The sequence below is a fragment of the Haliotis rubra genome, unplaced genomic scaffold (assembly GCF_003918875.1).
Source record: "Haliotis rubra isolate DU_JTF1 unplaced genomic scaffold, ASM391887v1 Scf5, whole genome shotgun sequence".
Classification (NCBI taxonomy): Eukaryota; Metazoa; Mollusca; class Gastropoda; order Lepetellida; family Haliotidae; genus Haliotis; species Haliotis rubra.
Window position 1 is genome coordinate 744,129 of NW_025767190.1, and position 21,650 is coordinate 765,778.

Genomic DNA, 21,650 nt, shown 5'->3' on the forward strand with positions numbered 1-21,650 from the left:
ACAGTCCATCATCAAATGTGTTTTTTCAGATGCGACAAAAGATGAATCTTGAGATCCTGATGATCCAGAATTGGTCTTAGGTATCTATGAATATTCCGGTCATTTGAAACCAGGCTTTCAGTGGCGAAAATAAGAAACTTTGGTACCTGTGTCTGTGGATTGTTTTCTTGACTCTTCCTGAGGTTGATGGGGGCGTAGTGGGCGAGCTGGCTAAGGCGCCAGGCTAGTGATCCAGCGAGGTTGAGGGGCCGGGATCGAGCCCACCTGTGACCGGGTGTAAAAACCTCGGAGTCAACTTTGTGTGCAGACTCTTTCAGTGTTGTCACAATCCCTAGTGTACAGTACACAACCCTCTGCACTTAAAAGAACCCACGAATCCGTTGGTATGTGACCAGATGGTGACCACAGGAATATGTGCAAACACCTAGTTGCGGGTACAGCAACGTGCAGCAAACTTGGACAAAGTACTGTGACTACGTGTCCAAGTCCACCCAGCTGTGAATGGGTACCTCGTAAGGATGGGAAAGTCACAATAACTCGGTGCGCCTTGTGGCAGCAAGAGTTGTATACTCCCCAGGGAGCTGAGATTGATAATAAGATGTACCGCTGAGATTGACATCCAATGATCAAGGGAAAAAATACCAGCGCCTTGAGCATGCACTAGTGCGTGGATATGTGCGCTATATAAATATCCAATAATAATAAAATAATAATGAAAATTGAAGGACTTGTTCCCCTTGGTCGATGTGAATCTTCGTCCTTAGCTTTCTGGATACCAGAGTAATGACTTCTAAATTCAGTTCTCTGCACCGATCATGTTTGTGGAGTTCATTGTTTGTACTGACTTAATCAGCATTTGATCCTATCAAACTCAAATCACTTCTTTATTCACACAATGAATACAACCATCAAAGATGACAGGTGCTCCACAGGACTGACAAAGTAAAGGCTTCATGTAAAGGTCAGACCACTGGAATTCTAAATTAATTGTTGTCATAAACACTACCTTTTGATAAATCCGCTGTGTAAGATAAAAGTAATTAATCAATCAGCATGTTATCGGTTAATCCTTTGATCGATGTTTATAATGTTGAGTATTTACTCCAGACACAAGAAATGCCAAATGGGAACCTTTGTCGGGTAATCTAAGTGGTGTTACCACTAATTATACCTGTTATAAATTCATTAACTGACCATCAAGTGAATGGTGACAAATAACATACAGGTTCATTGAGTGGGATTATATGTTAAAATGTTTTTAAAAAATTCAATTTCGGTGAGACAATGTGTAAATGGATTTCAGTTTTGTATGAAAAGCCTCAAAGTTGTGTTGTTAACAAAGGCAGGGCAACCAACTGGTTTCAGTTGTTCAAAGGTGTTAGACAGGGATGCCCCTTAAGCCCTTATATTTTTATTATTTGCTCCGACATCATAAATATGAAAATTAGGAAAAATTTAGATATTCAGGGGGTCAGAATTGGGGAGAAAGAAGTGAAAGGCATTTATTTTGCAGATGATACCAACTTGACATTAAAAAATATACAATCAGTAGCAAAAGCTGTTGAATATTACAACAGATCTGAAAAAAATAACAGGCCTTAAGATAAATGTAAAGAAAAGTAATGTTATGCCTATACAGAACCGTCCAATATCGTGTGGTATAAAAGGTTTAGACATTGTTTACAGTGGCATTAAATGTTTAGGTATCCAATTGTTTAGAAATAATAAATACAGAAATCTCAAACCCCAAAATTTTGAAAATAAGAAAACGATTCCAAATTTGGTCATCAAGAAATTTATCAATTTTTGGAAGAATATTGCTTTCTGAAGGGGAAGGTTGTTCAAGGCTCATATACCAAAGCAGTATGATGCAGGTTCCAGCAAGTTTGTGTAAAGAAATCAATGTGGAATTGTTTAGATTTATTTGGAATTATAAGAATGAAAAAGTGAAAAGAACAACAATGCTAAATGTAAAAGAACTAGAGGGAGCTTCAGCTTTGGATTTTACCAGTATGAGTAAGGCACTCTGTTTGGCATGGATACCAAGATATTATTCCTCTGATGGAAGCTGGAAATTGTTTTTAGATAAAGGTTTGAAAAATGTAGGAGGGTTATCTTTTATTCTAAAATGAAATTATGACCTAAGAAAATTGCATATTGCTGTACCATCATTTTATAGATGTATGTTAAAGAATTGGAGAGAAACTGTTAACGTTGATGAACATATATTTAATCAAATAATTTGGAATAATAAATTAGTCATTTTATATAAGAAGTCTGTGTATAATGATGAATGGGTAAAAGCTGGCATTGTATATGTTAGAGATTTGCTTGATGAAAATGGACAGTTAAGAGTTACCAGAGATATATATTTTGAATATTAACAGTAGATATTTGTACAACATCAAAAGAGCTGTTCAAAGGGCAATAGGGAGCAATATGTTTTATAAATATAGTCCAAAAATTCAGTTTTTGTTAAACACACCACCTCAGTTACAGGGAAATATTATGAATGATAAGATTAAGTCTAGGCACTTTTATTCAATGATTATGGATAATAAAGTCACTTTACCATATACATTTAATGATTCATCACATACTAGCAAAATGTAAAATCTTTTTACAACCCTTCCGTTATTCAACAAGTTAAAAGAATTACAATTCAAGATTAAACACAATATTGTGCCATGTAAGAAATGGTTGTTTAAACTTAACTTAAGTGAATCACCAGAATGTGACGACTGTAAAACTTTGGAGGACATATCCCATTATTTCTATAATTGTAAAAATGTTACTTCAATGATTAATGATTATGTAAAGTTTCTTTCTAAGTATTCACAGAAACAATTTTCTGTAGAATCCCTCTTGTACGGTTCAACAGATCACTTTGACCCAATATTTGAGATTTTAAATATGCATTTAAAATACAAAATGTATTTTATATATAAGTCTCACTGATATCAAAGTTTCTATGAAGCATTTCATTATAGATTTGAAATATGCTCTGGAAATATATAAATATTCAAAGGTAAAGTTTATGTATATAGAAGCACTCATGTTAGATTTACAATAAAATTATAATTGGTAAATATTTGAGTTTTTAAATTTGGATTTAAAATACTCTATATAAAAGTCTCACTATCCCAATATCAAAGTTTCTAAGAAGCTTTTCATTATAGATTTGTAATATGCTCTGGAATTATATATAGGTAAAGGGATATCTAGGGCAGGTACGACCAAGTAGCCAGACTGGGGCTCATGGGATATCTAGGGCAGGTACTACCAAGTAGCCAGACTGGGGCTCATGGGATATCTAGGGCAGGTACGACCAAGTAGCCAGACTGGGGCTCATGGTATATCTAGGGCAGGTATGACCAAGTAGCCAGACTGGGGCTCATGGGATATCTAGGGCAGGTACGACCAAGTAGCCAGACTGGGGCTCATGGGATATCTAGGGCAGGTACGACCAAGTAGCCAGACTGGGGCTCATGGTATATCTAGGGCAGGTACGACCAAGTAGCCAGACTGGGGCTCATGGGATATCTAGGGCAGGTATGACCAAGAGAAACAGACTGGGGCTCGTGGGATATCTAGGGCAGGTACGACCAAGAAAACAGACTGGGGCTCATGGGATATCTAGGGCAGGTGCGACCAAGTAGCCAGACTGGGGCTCATGGGATATCTAGGGCAGGTACGACCAAGTAGCCAGACTGGGGCTCATGGGATATCTAGGGCAGGTATGACCAAGACAACAGACTGGGGCTCATGGGATATCTAGGGCAGGTATGACCAAGAAAACAGACTGAGGCTCATGGGATATCTAGGGCAGGTATGACCAAGTAGCCAGACTGGGGCTCGTGGGATATCTAGGGCAGGTATGACCAAGTAGCCAGACTGGGGCTCATGGGATATCTAGGGCAGGTATGACCAAGTAGCCAGACTGGGGCTCATGGGATATCTAAGGCAGGTATGACCAAAGAAAACAGACTGGGGCTCATGGGATATCTAGGGCAGGAATGCGACCAAGTAGCCAGACTGGGGCTCATGGGATATCTAGGGCAGATGCGACCAAGAAGCCAGACTGGGGCTCATGGGATATCTAAGGCAGGTGCGACCAAGTAGCCAGACTGGGGCTCATGGGATATCTAGGGCAGGTGCGACCAAGTAGCCAGACTGGGGCTCATGGGATATCTAGGGCAGGTACGACCAAGTAGCCAGACTGGGGCTCATGGGATATCTAGGGCAGGTATGACCAAGTAGCCAAACTGGGGCTCATGGGATATCTAGGGCAGGTACGACCAAGTAGCCAGACTGGGGCTCATGGGATATCTAGGGCAGGTACGACCAAGTAGCCAGACTGGGGCTCATGGTATATCTAGGGCAGGTATGACCAAGTAGCCAGACTGGGGCTCATGGGATATCTAGGGCAGGTGTGACCAAGAACACAGACTGGGGCTCATGGGTGAGGTGAGGTGAAACTGGGTTTAACGTCGTGCTTGAGAATATTTCGCTCATATGACAACATCCATGTGTGTGTATGTGCGGATGCTTGTACTAGCCCAGACTAAGCTGGTGTTATAGTGCTAGCCCACTGAGATACCACGCCGCAGTGAAGCATGAATACCCCACTCAGACAACATTATACTGACTCCGAGCCGACCAGTCCTTGTTGTACCCATTAATGCCGAGCGCCAGGTGTATTAGTTACAAAACACGGAAACATGTTTTCAATCAGATATTTCTGTTACCAACTTCCCCATCTTACTTCATGGTGACATCAATATAGTCAACATAGCTGCCTAAAGAAGCCCCCAAACCTGATTTGAAAGATTTTCCTATTTTCAGCACAATTGTTGACCTCTTTACCTGTTCGCTTATACAAGGGAAATCTGTTGCTGACTGTGCAATGCTGTCAATAGCTGAAATGATGGTGATTTAAACAGAAGCCTTTCAAGTTATATATTACTTGATTAGCTTTCATATGGTCAACCATCAAGCTTCCACCTTGGACGAAATTGAGGCCTCACGAGTAGAAATGATCTTTTGGCTAACATATGATCACTGAAACAACTGTACTGGTTTCTTTAATTTGAAGGTCAAGGTTACATGGCTTCCAAGACAACCATGGTTACAATCAGACTTGAATTCATGGTTTAATAAGTGAGTCAGTGAGTTTAGTTTTATGCCACACTCTGCAATTTTCCAGCTATATGGCGGCAGTCTGTAATAATCGAGTCTGGACCAAACAATCCAGTGATCAACAGCATGAGCATCAATCTGCGCAATTGGGAACCGATGACATGTGTCAATCAAGTCAGCGAGCCTGACCACCCGATCCCGTTAGTCGCCTCTTACATCAAGCATTGGTTACTGAAGATCAATATTCTAACCAGGATCTTCACGGCTCCATTGTTTAATGACATTGTTGCTGGGATCATTGATATTACATCCAAACAGTACATATATTAACATAAAACTTACTTACTACCAATAAACACGCATGGCATAACATGTAAACATCAGACATGCATCACATTCTTACTGCACATCAGATCAATACAAGCAGAAATGACCATTTATGACTCAAAAGCATATTTCAACTGCCAGCATCAAATTCAATTTAGTTCACGTAAAAAGCTTTATGCATTCACATGCATTAGTGGTTGGGTGTGTGTGGCTGCTTGTACAAGTGCTAGACCACAAGCATACCATTCTGCAGCTTAACACTGATATCCCACTCAGACAGTATACAGACTTTGGCCTTGTTTCAGCCCTATCCTTCATGTCAAGCGCTATGAAATGAACAAGTACCATCTTTTCACCTCGAACCACCAACCTTCTGTCCTCTGGGCAGATGATCTATCAACACTTGCTTCACCACCTCTTTGACACACTTATCCAGTTATCTGTGTACACTAATTCTATCTCTCTACACATAACAGGCAATGTAATTCAGTTATCGTTTCATGAAGCTGCAAGAAGTCTAAATGTTGTCGCAAATAATAAGTTGTCAACCAATAGAAAAATGTCAGTGAGTGAGCGAATAACTTAAAGATTTTATGAATTTTCTGCCACTACAGGATGCAGCTCAGTACATGGTACTATGTGCCTTAGACAGCGCCACTTTTGCCTACTGAGCGAGCGAGTTAATTTTTTAGCCGCTTTTAGCAATATTCCAGCAATGTCAGGGGCCACCAGAACTAGGCTTCACACATTGTGCCCACGTGAGGAATCAAACCTGGGTCTAAGGCATGACAAGTGAATGCTTTAACCACTAGGCTACCAAACCGCCCCAGAAAAATGTGACAATCACAGATTTCAAAAGAATGTTGTGTTTTAAAATTATACATAGCATTTGACTACTGCTTCATTTACAAGTTAACAAGATTCCTGCAAGAAGTAATGGCTTTGTCAGCAGCTGTACAGGTAAGGACAAACCCTGTTGAACTCAGTAGTAATGAGATCTTCAAAGAAATATGGATGAGGTTGGGATGATTTGGGATTATGTTTTCATTTGTTTAGCTTGTTCTTGACTATTCTCAATGAAACCATGCACCATTTTCGACTAATTGCAGCGAGAACCTGTTCTCGATCAGAACAGATGTCTTCATTTGTCTGTAATTAAGCACGGTGACATTGACCAAGAAAGAAAGAACTAGGTCAGACAAAGTTCTTATGTAAGTGACCAAATTGGTCCAACCAATCACAACACAAATAACTTTTAATTCTAAATGTCTGCAATTTCTTGAAACACACAAAGGCAGAACATATTTGTTTTCAGTTATTCTTGTCTTATGTTTTTATATAGGAATTATTTGGTAATATTAGAACTGATTCCTGTTCAAATGGATCAATACTTGTCCCCTCTATGCAAGCATGCGATAATGAGTAAGGGACACTGCCAGAGACATTTATTTATACCAGAAGCTATACATAAGGAAGGCAGTGTTAGTGTGGAATATCCAGGAAACCTCCTAAAGGAAGTGCTCACCATTCAGTTGCCATGGTTCAAGGATGGTTACAGTGCAGCGACAAATGTATCTTGACCTGAATGTTAGATTGTAATTTACTGCAATAATGATTCCTGTATTGTGTAACGTACGGCAATATACAGCATGCGTTCTCTGCAATAATGATTCCTGCATTGTGTTACGTACAGCAATATACAGCTTGCATTCTCTCGTCTACTAGATGTTACAGACCAGAATAACACACTTCCCACACACATTAGGGAAATTTTGTGTTTTGGGGAACTTTGTACCAGTATTTTTTGGGGATGTTGCCAAGGTCACAAGTCTTGCATAATGGACACATTCTATACAGGAGACTGGTCACAAATAGTTCGGGTTTTTTGGATCACAGGAACGTGTTGCATATTTTAGTTTGTCATAAATGTAAGATATTCCAACAAGATGAGAATAGGCATGATTTTGAAAAATGCAATATACCAGTATTTTCCAACCATATTTTAACAGACACATTAGATGTTTATCGTGGAATACTAGTCATAGTGCACACAATCGGTGTCTTCAGAAATGGTCACTAAGGCAGATACAATACTCCTGGTCATCACAGATGGTTATAAGGCATATACAATACTCCTGGTCATCACAGATGGTTATAAGGCAGATACAATACTCCTGGTCATCACAGATGGTTATAAGGCAGATACAATACTCCTGGTCATCACAGATGGTTATAAGACTTATACAATACTCCTGGTCATCACAGATGGTTATAAGGCAGATACAATACTCCTGGTCATCACAGATGATTATAAGGCAGATACAATACTCCTGGTCATCACAGATGGTTATAAGGCATATACAATACTCCTGGTCATCACAGATGGTTATAAGGCATATACAATACTCCTGGTCATCACAGATGGTTATAAGGCATATACAATACTCCTGGTCATCACAGATGGTTATAAGGCATATACAATACTCCTGGTCATCACAGATGGTTATAAGGCAGATACAATACTCCTGGTCATCACAGATGGTTATAAGACTTATACAATACTCCTGGTCATCACAGATGGTTATAAGGCAGATACAATACTCCTGGTCATCACAGATGGTTATAAGACTTATACAATACTCCTGGTCATCACAGATGGTTATAAGGCATATACAACACTCCTGGTCATCACAGATGGTTATAAGGCAGATACAATAGTTTTGTCTGCAGAGAATGTCAGATACAAAACAAATAGAATAGTCTTTGTATTCAAAGGTCACCAAACATGGATAATCATAGGCCTGATGACTGCGACCATAGGACACACCAGGGAATGGACATAAAGGATAAAGGTGACTTATTTTCTATAATTCTCACTCCACAATATAATTACCGGTATTGCTTCAAGTTCATTGGTCTGTTTCAATATATGGCAAAGTTACATCATATCAACAATGAGCAAATATGGAAAACTGAAGTCACCTAGTGTTCATGATGTCTCCAACAATGTCATTTGACATCAGACCAAAACTGGATCCACTGAGCTGATGGGACCACACTTGAGATCCGATTTCTACATTTATGGGTAATGTAACACAAACACTCCTTGAATGTCATTGATGGATCTCAACTTCTGTAACATGAGGAACACAATGTTTCAGTGTATCCTTACTCCTTCATCAGGTGGATGTAAAACTAGTCAGAAGATAGGTAGTCTCATCAATCAGTGCTGTTGTCCACCTTGCCCTGACTTAGTCCATTACCTATCAGTGCTTAATGATGCATAAGGCGTTTTTCTCCGCTACATAAACTGGGATTTGCGCCATTGTTTAATGATGCCGCTTTTGGCAATATTCCACCAATATCACAGCATGGGACACCAGAAATGGGCTTCACACATTGTACTGTTGTGGGGAATCGAACCCCGGGGTCTGACGAGTGAACGTGTTATCCACTAGGCTACCCCATCATCCCCCTAAAACGTACTAATCTGGAACCGAGGGTCAGTAGGTAATAATAATAATGAGAAGTCTTATAAAGCGCTAATCTCCACGCAACAAAGCATGCTCGAAGCGCTAACACAAACATATATACATCATGATGAAAAGTCTAATTCTCGAACAAATGAGGCTTGCTTTAAATGCATCAAGTGTTGGGACGGTCCTGGGGTTTAATGGCAGACAATTCCATTTGCGTGCAGCAGTAATTTGGAAAGATCGTGATCCAAAAGTTTTCATACGGTATGGCAGCAATTGAAGCTGTAGTTGATGAGCAGATCTGAGATCTCTTGCAGGTTCATACACAGCAATGAGATCGTTGAGATAGCCGGGAGCTTGATGATGGATGGTTTTGCAAATGAGAGTCAACAGTTTGAAATCAACTCTTTTCGTTATTTGAAGCCAGTGTAGTGATCTCAATACTGGTGATATGTGAGATTTCGAGCTGGTTCTTGTGACGATTCTTGTGGCAGTGTTTTGAATTTTTTGCAGTTTGTATATAGTTTCTTTGGAACATCCAACGAGGAGACTATTGCAGTAGTCCAATCTCGAAAATATGAGAGCTCTCACAACAGCTGATGTGGCGTCAACAGTCAAAAGGTGGCGAATGCAGTTAGCGGTATTACCAATCTCATTTGTCCATGGTATTATACCCCCATTTATAATCATGATTATGATGAACATACCCTGGATCTGTTTTACTACCATTTCAACCCAAAAAAGAACAGTTAGCATTGGTCTGTAAATAATCAAGTCTGGACCAGACAGACCAGTGATTGACATCATGGTCATTCCTCTAAGCAAATGGGATAGAATGACGTGTGTCAAAGAAGTCAGCATGCCAGACCACTGGATAGTGTTACTCACATCTTATGACAAGCATGGGTTGCTGAACAACAGGTCTAACTTGGATCTTCATAGGTCATAATACAGTGATCTGGATCGCCCGGGATTGTGGTACATCACAGACATGTTACGCATCATCACAGACATGTAAAGGTACAGAGAGAGTGAGTGAGTGAGTTGGGTTTTATGCCGCTTTTACTTTTAGCAATATTCCAGCAATATCACAGCGGGGGACACCAGAAATGGGCTTCACACATTGTACCCATGTGGGGAACCAAACCTGGGCTTCGGCGTGACGAGTGAACCCTTTAACCGCTAGGTTACCCCACCACCCTGGGTCATAATACAAGTAAGGAAACAACAGTGATATAAATGTTTATAACATCATACATACAATATAATAGAATATAAACAAATGACACGACGTGCATACTTACAATGTGGACATAATCTCTCTGCTTGTGACCAGTCGTCTTGAACCGAGATGGACTTATGTCAAGCAGATTGGCAAGGTTTCCATGATAGGCGCTTGAAATAAGAAAGAATTTTGCAATTATTCGGCTTAATGATAATGACAGTTGTAGCCTGTAGAGACGAGGACATGAAAACTTGAGCAAATGTAGCATCAGAAACCAAGATAATATGACTCACCGATCTAAACACAATACATCCTCGTTTTTCGTATAGCACCTGGCGAGGCGAAGAGCTAAGTCATTAGCCTCCGACCTGAAACATACAATGTCACTATTCACTCATCGGTGGATAATTTACAATATTTCTGTGTCAAGGAGTATAAAACTTGCTGTAACAACAGCATCTCTGTGCTGCTCCTGAACCTGAGAGGTACAAACTGTATCATCATGTTTTCCTGATCACCAATGCACATCTGCATCACACTCAGCAGCATCTTCAGCAACGACATCTAACAACAAATGCAAATTAATTCACTTCCCGGGACACTTTCCTTCAAATACAAGTACTCATGTGTTAAATCTTGCAACAACATATTTACTTATCAAGTCAGAAACCAGACCAGTAAAGACTTTTTATCTATCACTGTGGATCAATGGCAGGCAAAAATATGTGACTTTCAAACCTAACATTACATAGAAAGCTGCATGATTGAAATGTAAGCTCACATAATTGAAAGCAAACATTTGGAAAAGAAAATCCTGTTGCAGTTTTGATGGGATTACTATTCACATACATTATGGTAGAGTTAGGCTTTCATGTTCTTGTCCCGTTACGATTCACTCGCATGGTTAATTCTACTGTATCCCTTCATGAATTCAATTAATTATTTGTGGTCACTGGAGTCAAATATTTACAAATACTTTTAAGAGAGTGTTTTCACTTGTTGTTACCTTGTTGCTATCTAAGTGAGATACACAGTATGGTATAATCCATGCATGCAGTAGCTTAACCTGTGTATTTTTACCAAGAGCTCTCATGGCACTGTCATCAGGGTATAAGCAGCAGTGTATTGGTGTTTTTTACAGTAAATATATTTTAAATGTTTCAAGTAAAGCAATTATGTGATGACATATACTTATCTTTGAGGGATGTCAATTTTGGAAAAACAGTGAATAAGAACTTTGGTAATTAAAAAATCTTGTTAGTATTTTCAAAAGCTCTAAATGAGCATGTTAAAGAATTATCTTTTGTGAAAAAACTAATAGAAATTTTGTAGTAGTATTGTTTTACCTCAGCACAATTTGGTGCAGGAGCACCTGCAAAACCAGAACAAAATATCTGAGTGATAATGTTTCCCTTGATTAGAGTTACCTACCCTGAATTCAAGAAGAAGCAGACACAGAGCTTTTCTGGAAATGTTGAGATGAGCCGTTTGGCATACTCGGACATTTGGTCATTGAGGAATCCAGCGCTTGTGGTCAGCTTGCTCATCTGCTCCTGCCCCACACTGACCACATGGGGGTGACAGTGACCAACTGGAACAACGACAGTAGCGATGAAATCGGCGATAACCGATGTCGCTGAAGGGGTTGTTGTCAGCACAGGTACAACAGATATGTACCTCAAGTACATTTCTGTATACAGAAACATACCCTAAACAAAGTCAAAATACAGAAACGTAGCCAGTGCCCTAAACGGGGCACGAGCCCATATCCCACAGCCCAAAACCGAAACCGTATGTAGTTTATCTGATTGCGAGTGGTATTGGGCATCGCTAAATATTTGTTAGTGTGTATGCTCATTTCTTATATAAAATACATCTAATACAACAGTATGACGATTCCGATCAAGAAAACAACACAATGCGGAATGGACTCGTCGTAGGATACATTTCTGTATTCTGATTTTGGCTAGGGGGGGTTTCTGTACACGGAAAAGTAGTACCCATGTCAATGATTCAGCTTTGGCTAGCAATATCTGGTGTGGTATTTATATCTGATTGCGATAAACTGATTTGGAATCACCTCCTATATAAAGTTTATAGCTAAAACCATGGAATTATCATGAAGCGGCCCTCTGTTATCAGAAATTTGCGGTCCGCTGCAAATGATATGAACGACGGGCCACCAGTTCTGTTGTCAAGTGGCGCATAGTTCGACATTAGTGCTTTTCGACTGGCAGATGTTCTTCAAAATGCCACACTCAGCGGTAATATCTGGTGATTGCACTATTAAGACTGTTGATGGACAACACTGTCAGTGACATTGCAGGCTATGGTCTTGTTATATCTGTTGTGGCCACTTGATCGATGGCGTAATTGCATTCGGGCAGTCAACAGAATTTGATTTTAAACTTACAGTCAAATTCCTTCATTGTTTCCTTTTGTCTTTTCAACACAAATTCCCTATATAAAAGGCATTATCATTTGCAGAAGCCCTCAGTCTTTATCAACTGCCCTCCTTCGTCGGGCAGTTAATGGAAGACCTCGGGCTTCTGCAAATGATAATGCCCTCAAAAATAGCATTACCCTTATAATAGATTACTGGGAACCAATACTGTATACATGGAATCACCATAGGCTCCACAGCAATGAGTTGGATATAATGGCACCGGAATATTAGTAATATCATAGTGTGTCACTTGATATCAGAGGAAAGCTCAAAGTGATTCAGTTCTTAGTTGGTTGGTTGTTGTTTAACGTCAACACTCAGCAATATTCCAGCTATATGGCAGCAGTCTGTGATCAACAGCATGAAGCTGGACCAGACAATCCTGTGATCAACAGCATGAGCATCGATCTATGCAATTGGGATACGATGACATGTGTCAACCAATTCAGCGAGCCTGACCACCTGATCCCGTTAGTCGCCTCTTACGACAAGCATGGGTTACGGAAGTTCAATTCTAACCCGGATCTTCATGAGCGGGTCATGAGATTTACTTCTGGATTCACTAACTGCCGAGGTGCCCCAAGACACCCGCAGAGAACTAAATTTGTTTTCATGAATACCAAACAGCAACTACTGTTAAAACATTCCCATAACATCTTCAAACAAATATTTTCCATACACTGCACATCGTGAAATATTGTTCCACCCTTAATTTATGCAAACATGATGGTTAACAATTTCTGAAAAAGATGCATAGATCTACATATTTTAATTTTCAACAAAAATATCTTTTTATTCTATTTCTCCTCTGCAGTCAAGAGTTATTCTGAATATTCGAGGTGATGACATCATATCATGTTCTTCTGTAAATTACGTTGGCAAGTTGGTTGTGTAGACAAAAGTAGTCCAACATTCACCACTTTCTGACCTGTCTGTCCTTCCTCCGAGGTCAAGGACAATAACCTCTGCACCTCCTTTCACTGAGGTGTACTTGCACAGCACACCCTATTAATCTTCTGTACATGTTCAGAATAAGAAGAACCTTGTTTATCTGGTCATCTTCAGTAAACATTAACTATATAAAGTCTATACAACAGCAGAACCTTGTTTATCTGGACATCTTTAGCAAACATTAACTATATAAAGTCTATAAAACAGCAGAACCTTGTTTATCTGGAAATGTTTAGTAAACATTAACTAATATAAACACACTGAACTTAACAGGAGAACCTTGATTATCTGGACACCTAGAGTAAACATTGGTACTATAAACACTCTACACCATCAAAAGAACCTTGATTATCTGGATATCACCAAAAGAAGCCACTACACTATCAAGAGAGCTTTGTTTATCAAGAAAATGACCAATAAGACGTAAACAACAGCAGAACTAATGGTCAGTAACCATAGCTAATATAAACATGTAAACACTACACAAACAATGACGCCTTGATTATCCAGATATTCCCAGTAAACATTAGCTAATATAAACATCAAAGACAGTGAACAATTTTCACAGACGCCATGGCTGGGATCATTAATACAAAGGTTTAGCTTCGCTGGCCTTGTAGCGTCACTGGAACGTTAACTATGAATGAACAGCTGGGCAGAAGACTGGGAAAAAATACAGAAAAGCTAAAAAAAAAGGAACAATTACATGTATTGTTAGTAATCGTTAGTAAATTTACCTCTGGATTATGGTAGCCTTATTCCTGTGGATACACAGAATACATACAGAAAATCAAAAGAAATTTTAACACTAAGTCATAGCTATTCCTAGTGGTATACCTAACCTACCCCTGAGTTATCTCCCTTGATCCTGACGTCACTGTATTGTTCTCCTAGAACCCTTCATAATTTTTCTAAAAACAACACATCTGTGACATCTTCTAAGGATAAATTAGCGGGGAGGACACAGGATGGGAACTACTCCCCATAATCCAGAGGTAAGTTTACTAACAATAACTAACAATACACGTAATTGTTCCTAATTATAACATAAACATACCCTCTGGATTATGGTAGCCTGAATCCCAAGTAAGGAAGGAGGGGTTACCCTTGGAAGACACTGCCCTCTATATCACTAACTGAGAGTTGATTATTCAACCTCCTAAGAATAACTATGACTTAGTCAGAAGATAAATAATTTATCTCCAGATTGGTCAGTAGCAGTGGGGGAATACATTCCCAGAGATGGAGAGTCTTCTAACTTCCTACAGTTATGGTTGATATGATAGATATCAACCATAATCCGTAATTGTAGGAATTATATAATTCCTAACGCCATAAATCCGGATTACGCTAGATTCCTATGAATATATCATGATTCTATCCGAGTCCCGAATTGTGTCATTAAATCTAATATTCCTTAAACTTATGACGTCACTTCCGGTAATTATGACGTCACTTCCTGTTTAATCGCATCACTTCCGGTCTAATGACCACACTTCCTGACCCTAAAGACAATCTCTATGATGTAATACTAACTAACCTAGATGACATCACTTCCAGCTCTATGACATCACTTCCGGTTCTATGATGTCATTTCCGGTTCTATGACATCACTTCCGGTCCTATGATGTCATTTCCTGTTCTATGACATCACTTCCTGTTTAATGACATCACTTCCGGTCTAATGACCACACTTCCGGACCCTAGAGACAATCTCTATGATGTAATACTAACTAACCTAGATGACGTCACTTCCGGTCCTATGACATCACTTCAGGTTCTATGATGTCATTTCCGGTTCTATGACGTCACTTCCGGTTAACTGTCATTAGACTATAAATGTGCCTAACTCAAACCTTAAGGTAACCACCTTGAGCTTGTAAATCATATTATAACCTGAAGCCATCAACCATAGCTCAGAAGATAGAAACTCTGTCCATATTGTGCTCGGTTAGGTGATACATCTAAATGTAAATTCTCTTACTATGTCAACTTGTCTTGCTACATGCTGTCCCTTGACCAGTATCCATCCATCATCCTTCTGAGTGGTCCCTCAGACAGTCCCAGGCACCATCTCTCACTGCGTCATCCTTCCTGAAGATGTAGATGCCAGGTCAACACACACCACCCCACCCAAAAAGGGGCAGTCAGGCGGAGGCGAGGTGCTGAGCCGCTACTAAAGGTCCTAATGAATGTAAGCCTTCAATAGAGGGAGCAACATCCCTGCGGTAAAAATTGATAAAGGTATTAGGAGATTTCCATTGACAACTAGACACAAATTGTTCTAACGACCAAGACGCTAAGGATGAAGCTAGGGCTCTAATTTCATGGGGGGAGAATTTAAGATCAATTAAGTCTTGATTCTGATCCCTATAAGCAAAAGATATAGTCTTTCTGAGCCATGAAGATATGGTATTCTTGGATATCTCAGAGTCTACATTTGTCTTACATGAAATAAACAGTCTGCGACAATAACGTCTAAACGTTAAAGCAGGCTAAATGTACCAGCGCAAGGCACGTATGGGACACTAAAGTCTAGTCCTATCCGATCTAGAGGTAGAGGTAGGAAGCTGAAGTATACGATATATTCTATGTCCCAACAGACCACAAGAGGAAGTTTGATTCTTGGCAATGAATTCCGGCACAGTTCTAAAAGTTATCTGTTTATATCCTTCCGAAAAAGTGATGGATTTATAGTCTATAGCATGTAATTCTGAAACTCTGGAAGCCGTTGCAAATGCCAAGAGAAATGCCGTCTTAAATGCCAGATACTTTAGAGAAGCATCCTGCATAGGCTCATAAGGAGATTTTTGAAGAGATTGAAGTACTAAAGTACTGTCAGAAATAGAAAAAAACTGTATTTTCTCAGTTATCTCTACAATTTATGTAGTTGATATGTGAAAGTGTGAAATATCTGTTAAACTAAGTTCGGCCTAACTACAGTCTCAGTGGTAGAGAGATAGGAAACGGAGAAAAAGGACTTTACTGAAGGGAAATTAGTGCAGAAATGAGCAATGCGGGTTTTTTCTAAGTCCAAAAAGACTTATTTGGAACAGACCGTGGCTTTATGCAAATTAGTGTGCGACGATATTGTATTACAAAGAACACTTTTTAAATGCCAAATTTGAAATTTGACGTAAATTCATTATAAACGATAGCTGACGTATAAAATAATAACTTTTATGCCGAAACTAATATGGATGTAGCTACCATGCAGTCTTACTGTCACTATAAAAAGAAACAGATAGGAGGGGTCGCCTCAAAAGCAAAACCTGGGGTCGGGCTTGGGGATAGAGATATCAGCTAAGATAAGATAATCCTCTAGGGCAATTATACTGGGGAGGTACACGGCACGTCATAACAATTTACAAATACAATGTAATATCCAGTCCTGTCGATCTTCGGGTGGTCATGCCACCTATATACTATGCATTTCTATGGTTTTCGGGTATCATACTCTCTTACATATCTCAACATAAACTTTATGAAAGAAAGACACTTAAGATGTTCATCAGTAGATGAGACATAGTCAACACACATGAAAAAGCACAAAATATCTTTGAGATGACCCCTTGTGCCTGTAGGCAACACGTGCATTTCATGCCAGGTGAGTCGACGGTCCGTAGTCATACCTGGCTGAGTCACCTAATTGCCATCTATAGTCTGATCTATTGTTTTCAGCAGCTATTCGTATTTTGTCTAAGTTTTGCCCGATTTTACGAGTAAACATGCTTTTCTGGATATTGTATTACGCATCCCACTGAACGCCCAGTTAGGCCGAAGTGGGTAATTTCGACATATGCTATTTGCAATTGTGACAATTTTATGGATACAGAGTAACAGCCTAAAAACAGTTTTTTTCTATTTCCGACAGTACTATAACCTTAAATCCCACTTAGGAAATATCGTTGGATATTCAAGTCTATTATCATGAGCATTTCGTCTGAATCTTTCTTGGGGACTAGGAATACCGGTGACTAAAACCCGCATGTCTGATCCCCTGGAGGAAGTTCTATGATTGCCCGTTTCTCCAGTAACTGATTTATTGCTAAGTTTGCTCCCGCTAAACGTTGGCCTTGAAGAACAAACCGACGACCCTCTGGAAAGCAAGTCACTGGAGGCTGCTTGTGACAAGGAAGAATAAACCCCCTGCTCACGACAGACAGGACCCAGTCGTCTGATGTTATTAGTTTCCAATTGTCTAAGTATTGGGCCAACCTGCCCCCTACTGGAGATTGTGTCACCGGACATACAAAGTCCAATTCCAATATCATGTTGAGGAAAGTTTCCGATTCGTAAGGAAGAGAACGTTGAACAGTGAGACTTGAGTCAATATTTCTTGGAAGTTCATCTTGATCCACGAAAAGATCTACCTCCCCTACCTCTACCCCTAGATGAGGATGAGCCTCTAGTAAAAGCCACATTTGTTGAACGAGCTCTTGAATCCAAGGCACATTCAAATGCAGACCTCTGAAAATTCTGACTACGACTTGTTGAAGATGGAGCAGAACGAGACGTAACACTGGAACCCCTTCTAGATCTAGTGTCAGCCCTTCCTCTATTTTGGAATAAAAGAGCCGACGCCAAACATTGATTCAAGTTCCTCGACGTCAAAGCATCTCTAGCCTCAATAGCCAGTTGACATTGTCCATTAAAGGTGTTAGCCGATTCGAAGGGCTGATGAAACAGAAAATCCCTTGAAACATCTGGTAAATTCCTCACTGAATCTAGCCGCTGTATCCGTTCAATAGCTGTAAGTGGGCCCAATATATTCACTTGAGTCGCCATCGCATCGGCTAAGGACTGATACACTACATCCAGAAACAAATGCGCTAACGCCACCTCTTGAGCAGTCATGGAAATCAAAGTGTCTTTCTTAACTCCCGTATAATCTTGAAACACCGGTGGGAGCAAGGCACGAACTCCCGCAGAAAACCAGTTTGAATAAGATAGGGTATCAATCGCCGAACGGGCTGCCGTATCCAATTCCCTACAATCCTTGAAAGTACAGAACGGAGCATAGTCACGAGAGCCTATAGCATCCTGTAACTGTTTAAAGTCCTTGTCTAAACTTGGTTGATTAGCTGGGATAACACGATCATGAATGGAATATATGGGTTTATGAGAAACCCTAGGCAAAGAACTCAAGTTCGTAGCCTTGGAGAGGCCTAAGTTGTAATTCTCCAACACTTTCTTAAGTGATGATGAATGTGGTAATGACAGCCTGGGCATCCGTTCCGGGGGAAGGCAACCTGATAATCCGAGTTCCACGGGAATCTCTATCTCCTGCTCAGGTAGAGTATTAGGAGGTAGAGTATTAGGATAAAGTCCGTGCAAAAGTTCCAGCTTTTCCTTAAATGACCAGCCCGACTTAAAATCCTGTGCTGACATGTCCACAGGTTGTACGTCAACAACCCTTCTTTCATAGCCGTGTCTTCTGAACCGCTAGGCCCGTGCAAATCTGACTGCTGGGTTGATACACCGTTATCCATAGCAGCCGACCCAGTGGCTTGGCTAAAGCCGGGGCAGGAATCACGTGCCATCTGGACCGAGTCAGACCCGTGAAACGCTTTCAGCCTGGTCTCCCCGTGGGAGAAGGTAGCAGGCTGTATGCGACAGGGAGCAGCCACGGATGACTGGCTCCCAGGGACAAAGGACGCGGAGTGTGTAGCCTGAACCACGGTCACCCCGGATCCGGAGCCGGCTGGGCTGACTCCATCCCCGTCGCTTGAAACCCTAGGCTTCTCCCCTTTAGGGGACCGGCCTCCTACGTACTCCAGGACATGGTAACCGGCTTTCCCGGTCATTGCACCCCTGGTTTCCGTAGGAAGTGACTTTGGCCCCTGGCTCTTGCCATCGACCACCAAGCCAATGCGGCTATCTGCCGTCTTGCCAGATAAAACAAGTTCCTCCAAATGTTTTGACAGGCGATTAAATTTTTCGTCATTCCTCATCTCCATATCCCGTATAGATTTATCCATGGCCGCCTGGATATCGGACTTAAATCCCGCCAAAAGTTCTGGGAACACAGATATATCCAACTGGGGAGAGGATTTTGATTTAGATCTAGAACAAGACTTCGGTTCAGATTTAATAGATAAAGGCGGAGATCCCTGAACTTTCTTCGACTTAGAACATTCTGATGACAATGAATGTTTACCCTTTCTAACTAAGGAACGAGATTTGTCCATCAACAACCAATCTTCTTCAGACATTTCCTGACACAATAAGCATCGATCCGCAATTGAGCAAGGTAAGCCTTTATAACAGGAAGCACACAGAGAGTGGGGATCAACATCCGCCATGAATTTCTGACATTGCAGACATTTGCTCTGCGCCATACTTGTCAATCAAAAAGGGCGGGAAAACTTCAGACCCTAAATACGCTGGAAATATATCTAATATAAATGCAAAACAGCAATGCGATTGAATATTAAATGGAATGCGATTTGTAACTGACCTATATATGAAGAATTGAAGTCTTGATTTGATATGAAATTTCACTCGATTCTCTGCACGTCATGCGTGTGGACCATACAGAAACATTATGAAGGGTTCTAGGAGAACAATACAGTGACGTCAGGATCAAGGGAGATAACTCAGGGGTAGGTTAGGTATACCACTAGGAATAGCTATGACTTAGTGTTAAAATTTCTTTTGATTTTCTGTATGTATTCTGTGTATCCACAGGAATAAGGCTACCATAATCCAGAGGGAATGTTTACGTTATAATTATATTCATCTGGTCCGAGTACTATTCCTCTTTGACTCAGCAATTCTAAACCAAAGAATCAATATACATAAAAACTGTAATCTGGCATTAATCCTACTTTAACCACTGAAGAAGTTACATCATAGCTTTCCTCTGAAGCTCAATGAATTACTTGGCTTTCTTCTGTCAGCTCGTCTTTGGAAAATATTTCCAACAGTCAATGACAATCAGCTTTATTCTAACCCTGTGACTGTCATGTAACAGAAATACAATGGTTGCTGTAACTAGGGGTGACACGGTACGCTCTTACCACGATACGGTACGTATTGCGGTACAAGGTCTTCGGTTCAGTCCGTTTCAGTTCGGTATATAAGAACTTCTGGGGAAAATAGTGGCCATCCAGCAAAGCATTTTGATTTCTAGACAATATAAAAAAAGTATAAAAATGTTAATAAAATGACGGTACGAAAACCGAAAAATACCGCTTTTTTTACTGCATTACGGTATACTGAACCGAAGGCAAAATACCGCAGTTCTACTAATACCGTGGTATACCGTTTCACCCCTAGCTGTAACCTTGGTTACCATGTAAAAATTTCAAATCAAACATCAATGAGAGAGATGATATAAATGTTTGCTATATATTTCCAGTTTGGCCCATGAAACCACAAAAGTTGGATTCATGGTGCGAGCAAGAAAAAGCCATGTGACAATTACAGTGACAATATATTGAACATGTGACTTGTGAATCATATTATCTGTAACCATGGTTACAGTAACATAACAATTCGTCCAGAACACTGTATTTCTGTCACAGTTTGTCTCACCTGTCTGGCTGCCTCGTGTTCAGCTGTCACCACCTCTACTATTCATATATTATTTAAACACCCTTTTCCATCCCTTGACATGACGGTAACAATATGGCCCACATGTAAGGAATGCCAAGCAAACCGACCACAAAAAGTTTTGAGTTTAATATTTGGGGTCCCCATTATTTCTATGACAGACAAGGTGGGCCCACATTTTGGAAAATAATTATCAGCACTAACCCACCTAAGAGGATATGCATGGCCTACTCAACATGCTACCACTACCGACATTCTAATATAGTCCCATCTGCAGTCGTCTCTATTCAAACAGGAGTAATCGGGACTATTATTGCCCACTTTTGTTTCATTGACATTGGGTACCTTCTGTTTTGAGACGAAAAAATATAAACCTTACCAGTATTTTTAAATATCTCAAATCATCAAATGGCACCAGTTTATCAGTAGACTGATCTGCATAAAAAGTTTCATCCTCAAATATTTAACAATTCTGACATTCTGTTCTGCAAATGAGCAATACTCACAATTTAAATAAAGTTCAACTTGT

The 21,650-nt window shown here is 40.2% G+C and overlaps 1 protein-coding gene and 1 long non-coding RNA gene across 4 annotated transcripts in view; one reads left to right on the top strand and one right to left on the bottom strand.

Annotated features, from left to right (window-relative positions):
- The window catches only part of LOC124291740 (5-phosphohydroxy-L-lysine phospho-lyase-like), a 75,036-nt gene that overhangs the window by 31,681 nt on the left and 21,705 nt on the right, over window positions 1–21,650 (bottom strand). For all 3 annotated transcript variants that reach the window (XM_046728815.1, XM_046728814.1, XM_046728813.1), the window contains 3 exons: window positions 11,599–11,758; window positions 10,461–10,535; window positions 10,247–10,337 (listed from right to left, as the gene is read on the bottom strand). In XM_046728815.1, coding sequence (XP_046584771.1) covers window positions 10,247–10,337; window positions 10,461–10,535; window positions 11,599–11,758 — 326 coding nt within the window. The remainder of the gene's footprint in view (window positions 1–10,246; window positions 10,338–10,460; window positions 10,536–11,598; window positions 11,759–21,650) is intronic.
- Window positions 1,772–20,099, top strand: LOC124291741. The gene is made up of 3 exons (XR_006902273.1): window positions 1,772–1,783; window positions 1,886–1,890; window positions 19,818–20,099. It is a non-coding gene; the product is annotated as an uncharacterized LOC124291741 (long non-coding RNA).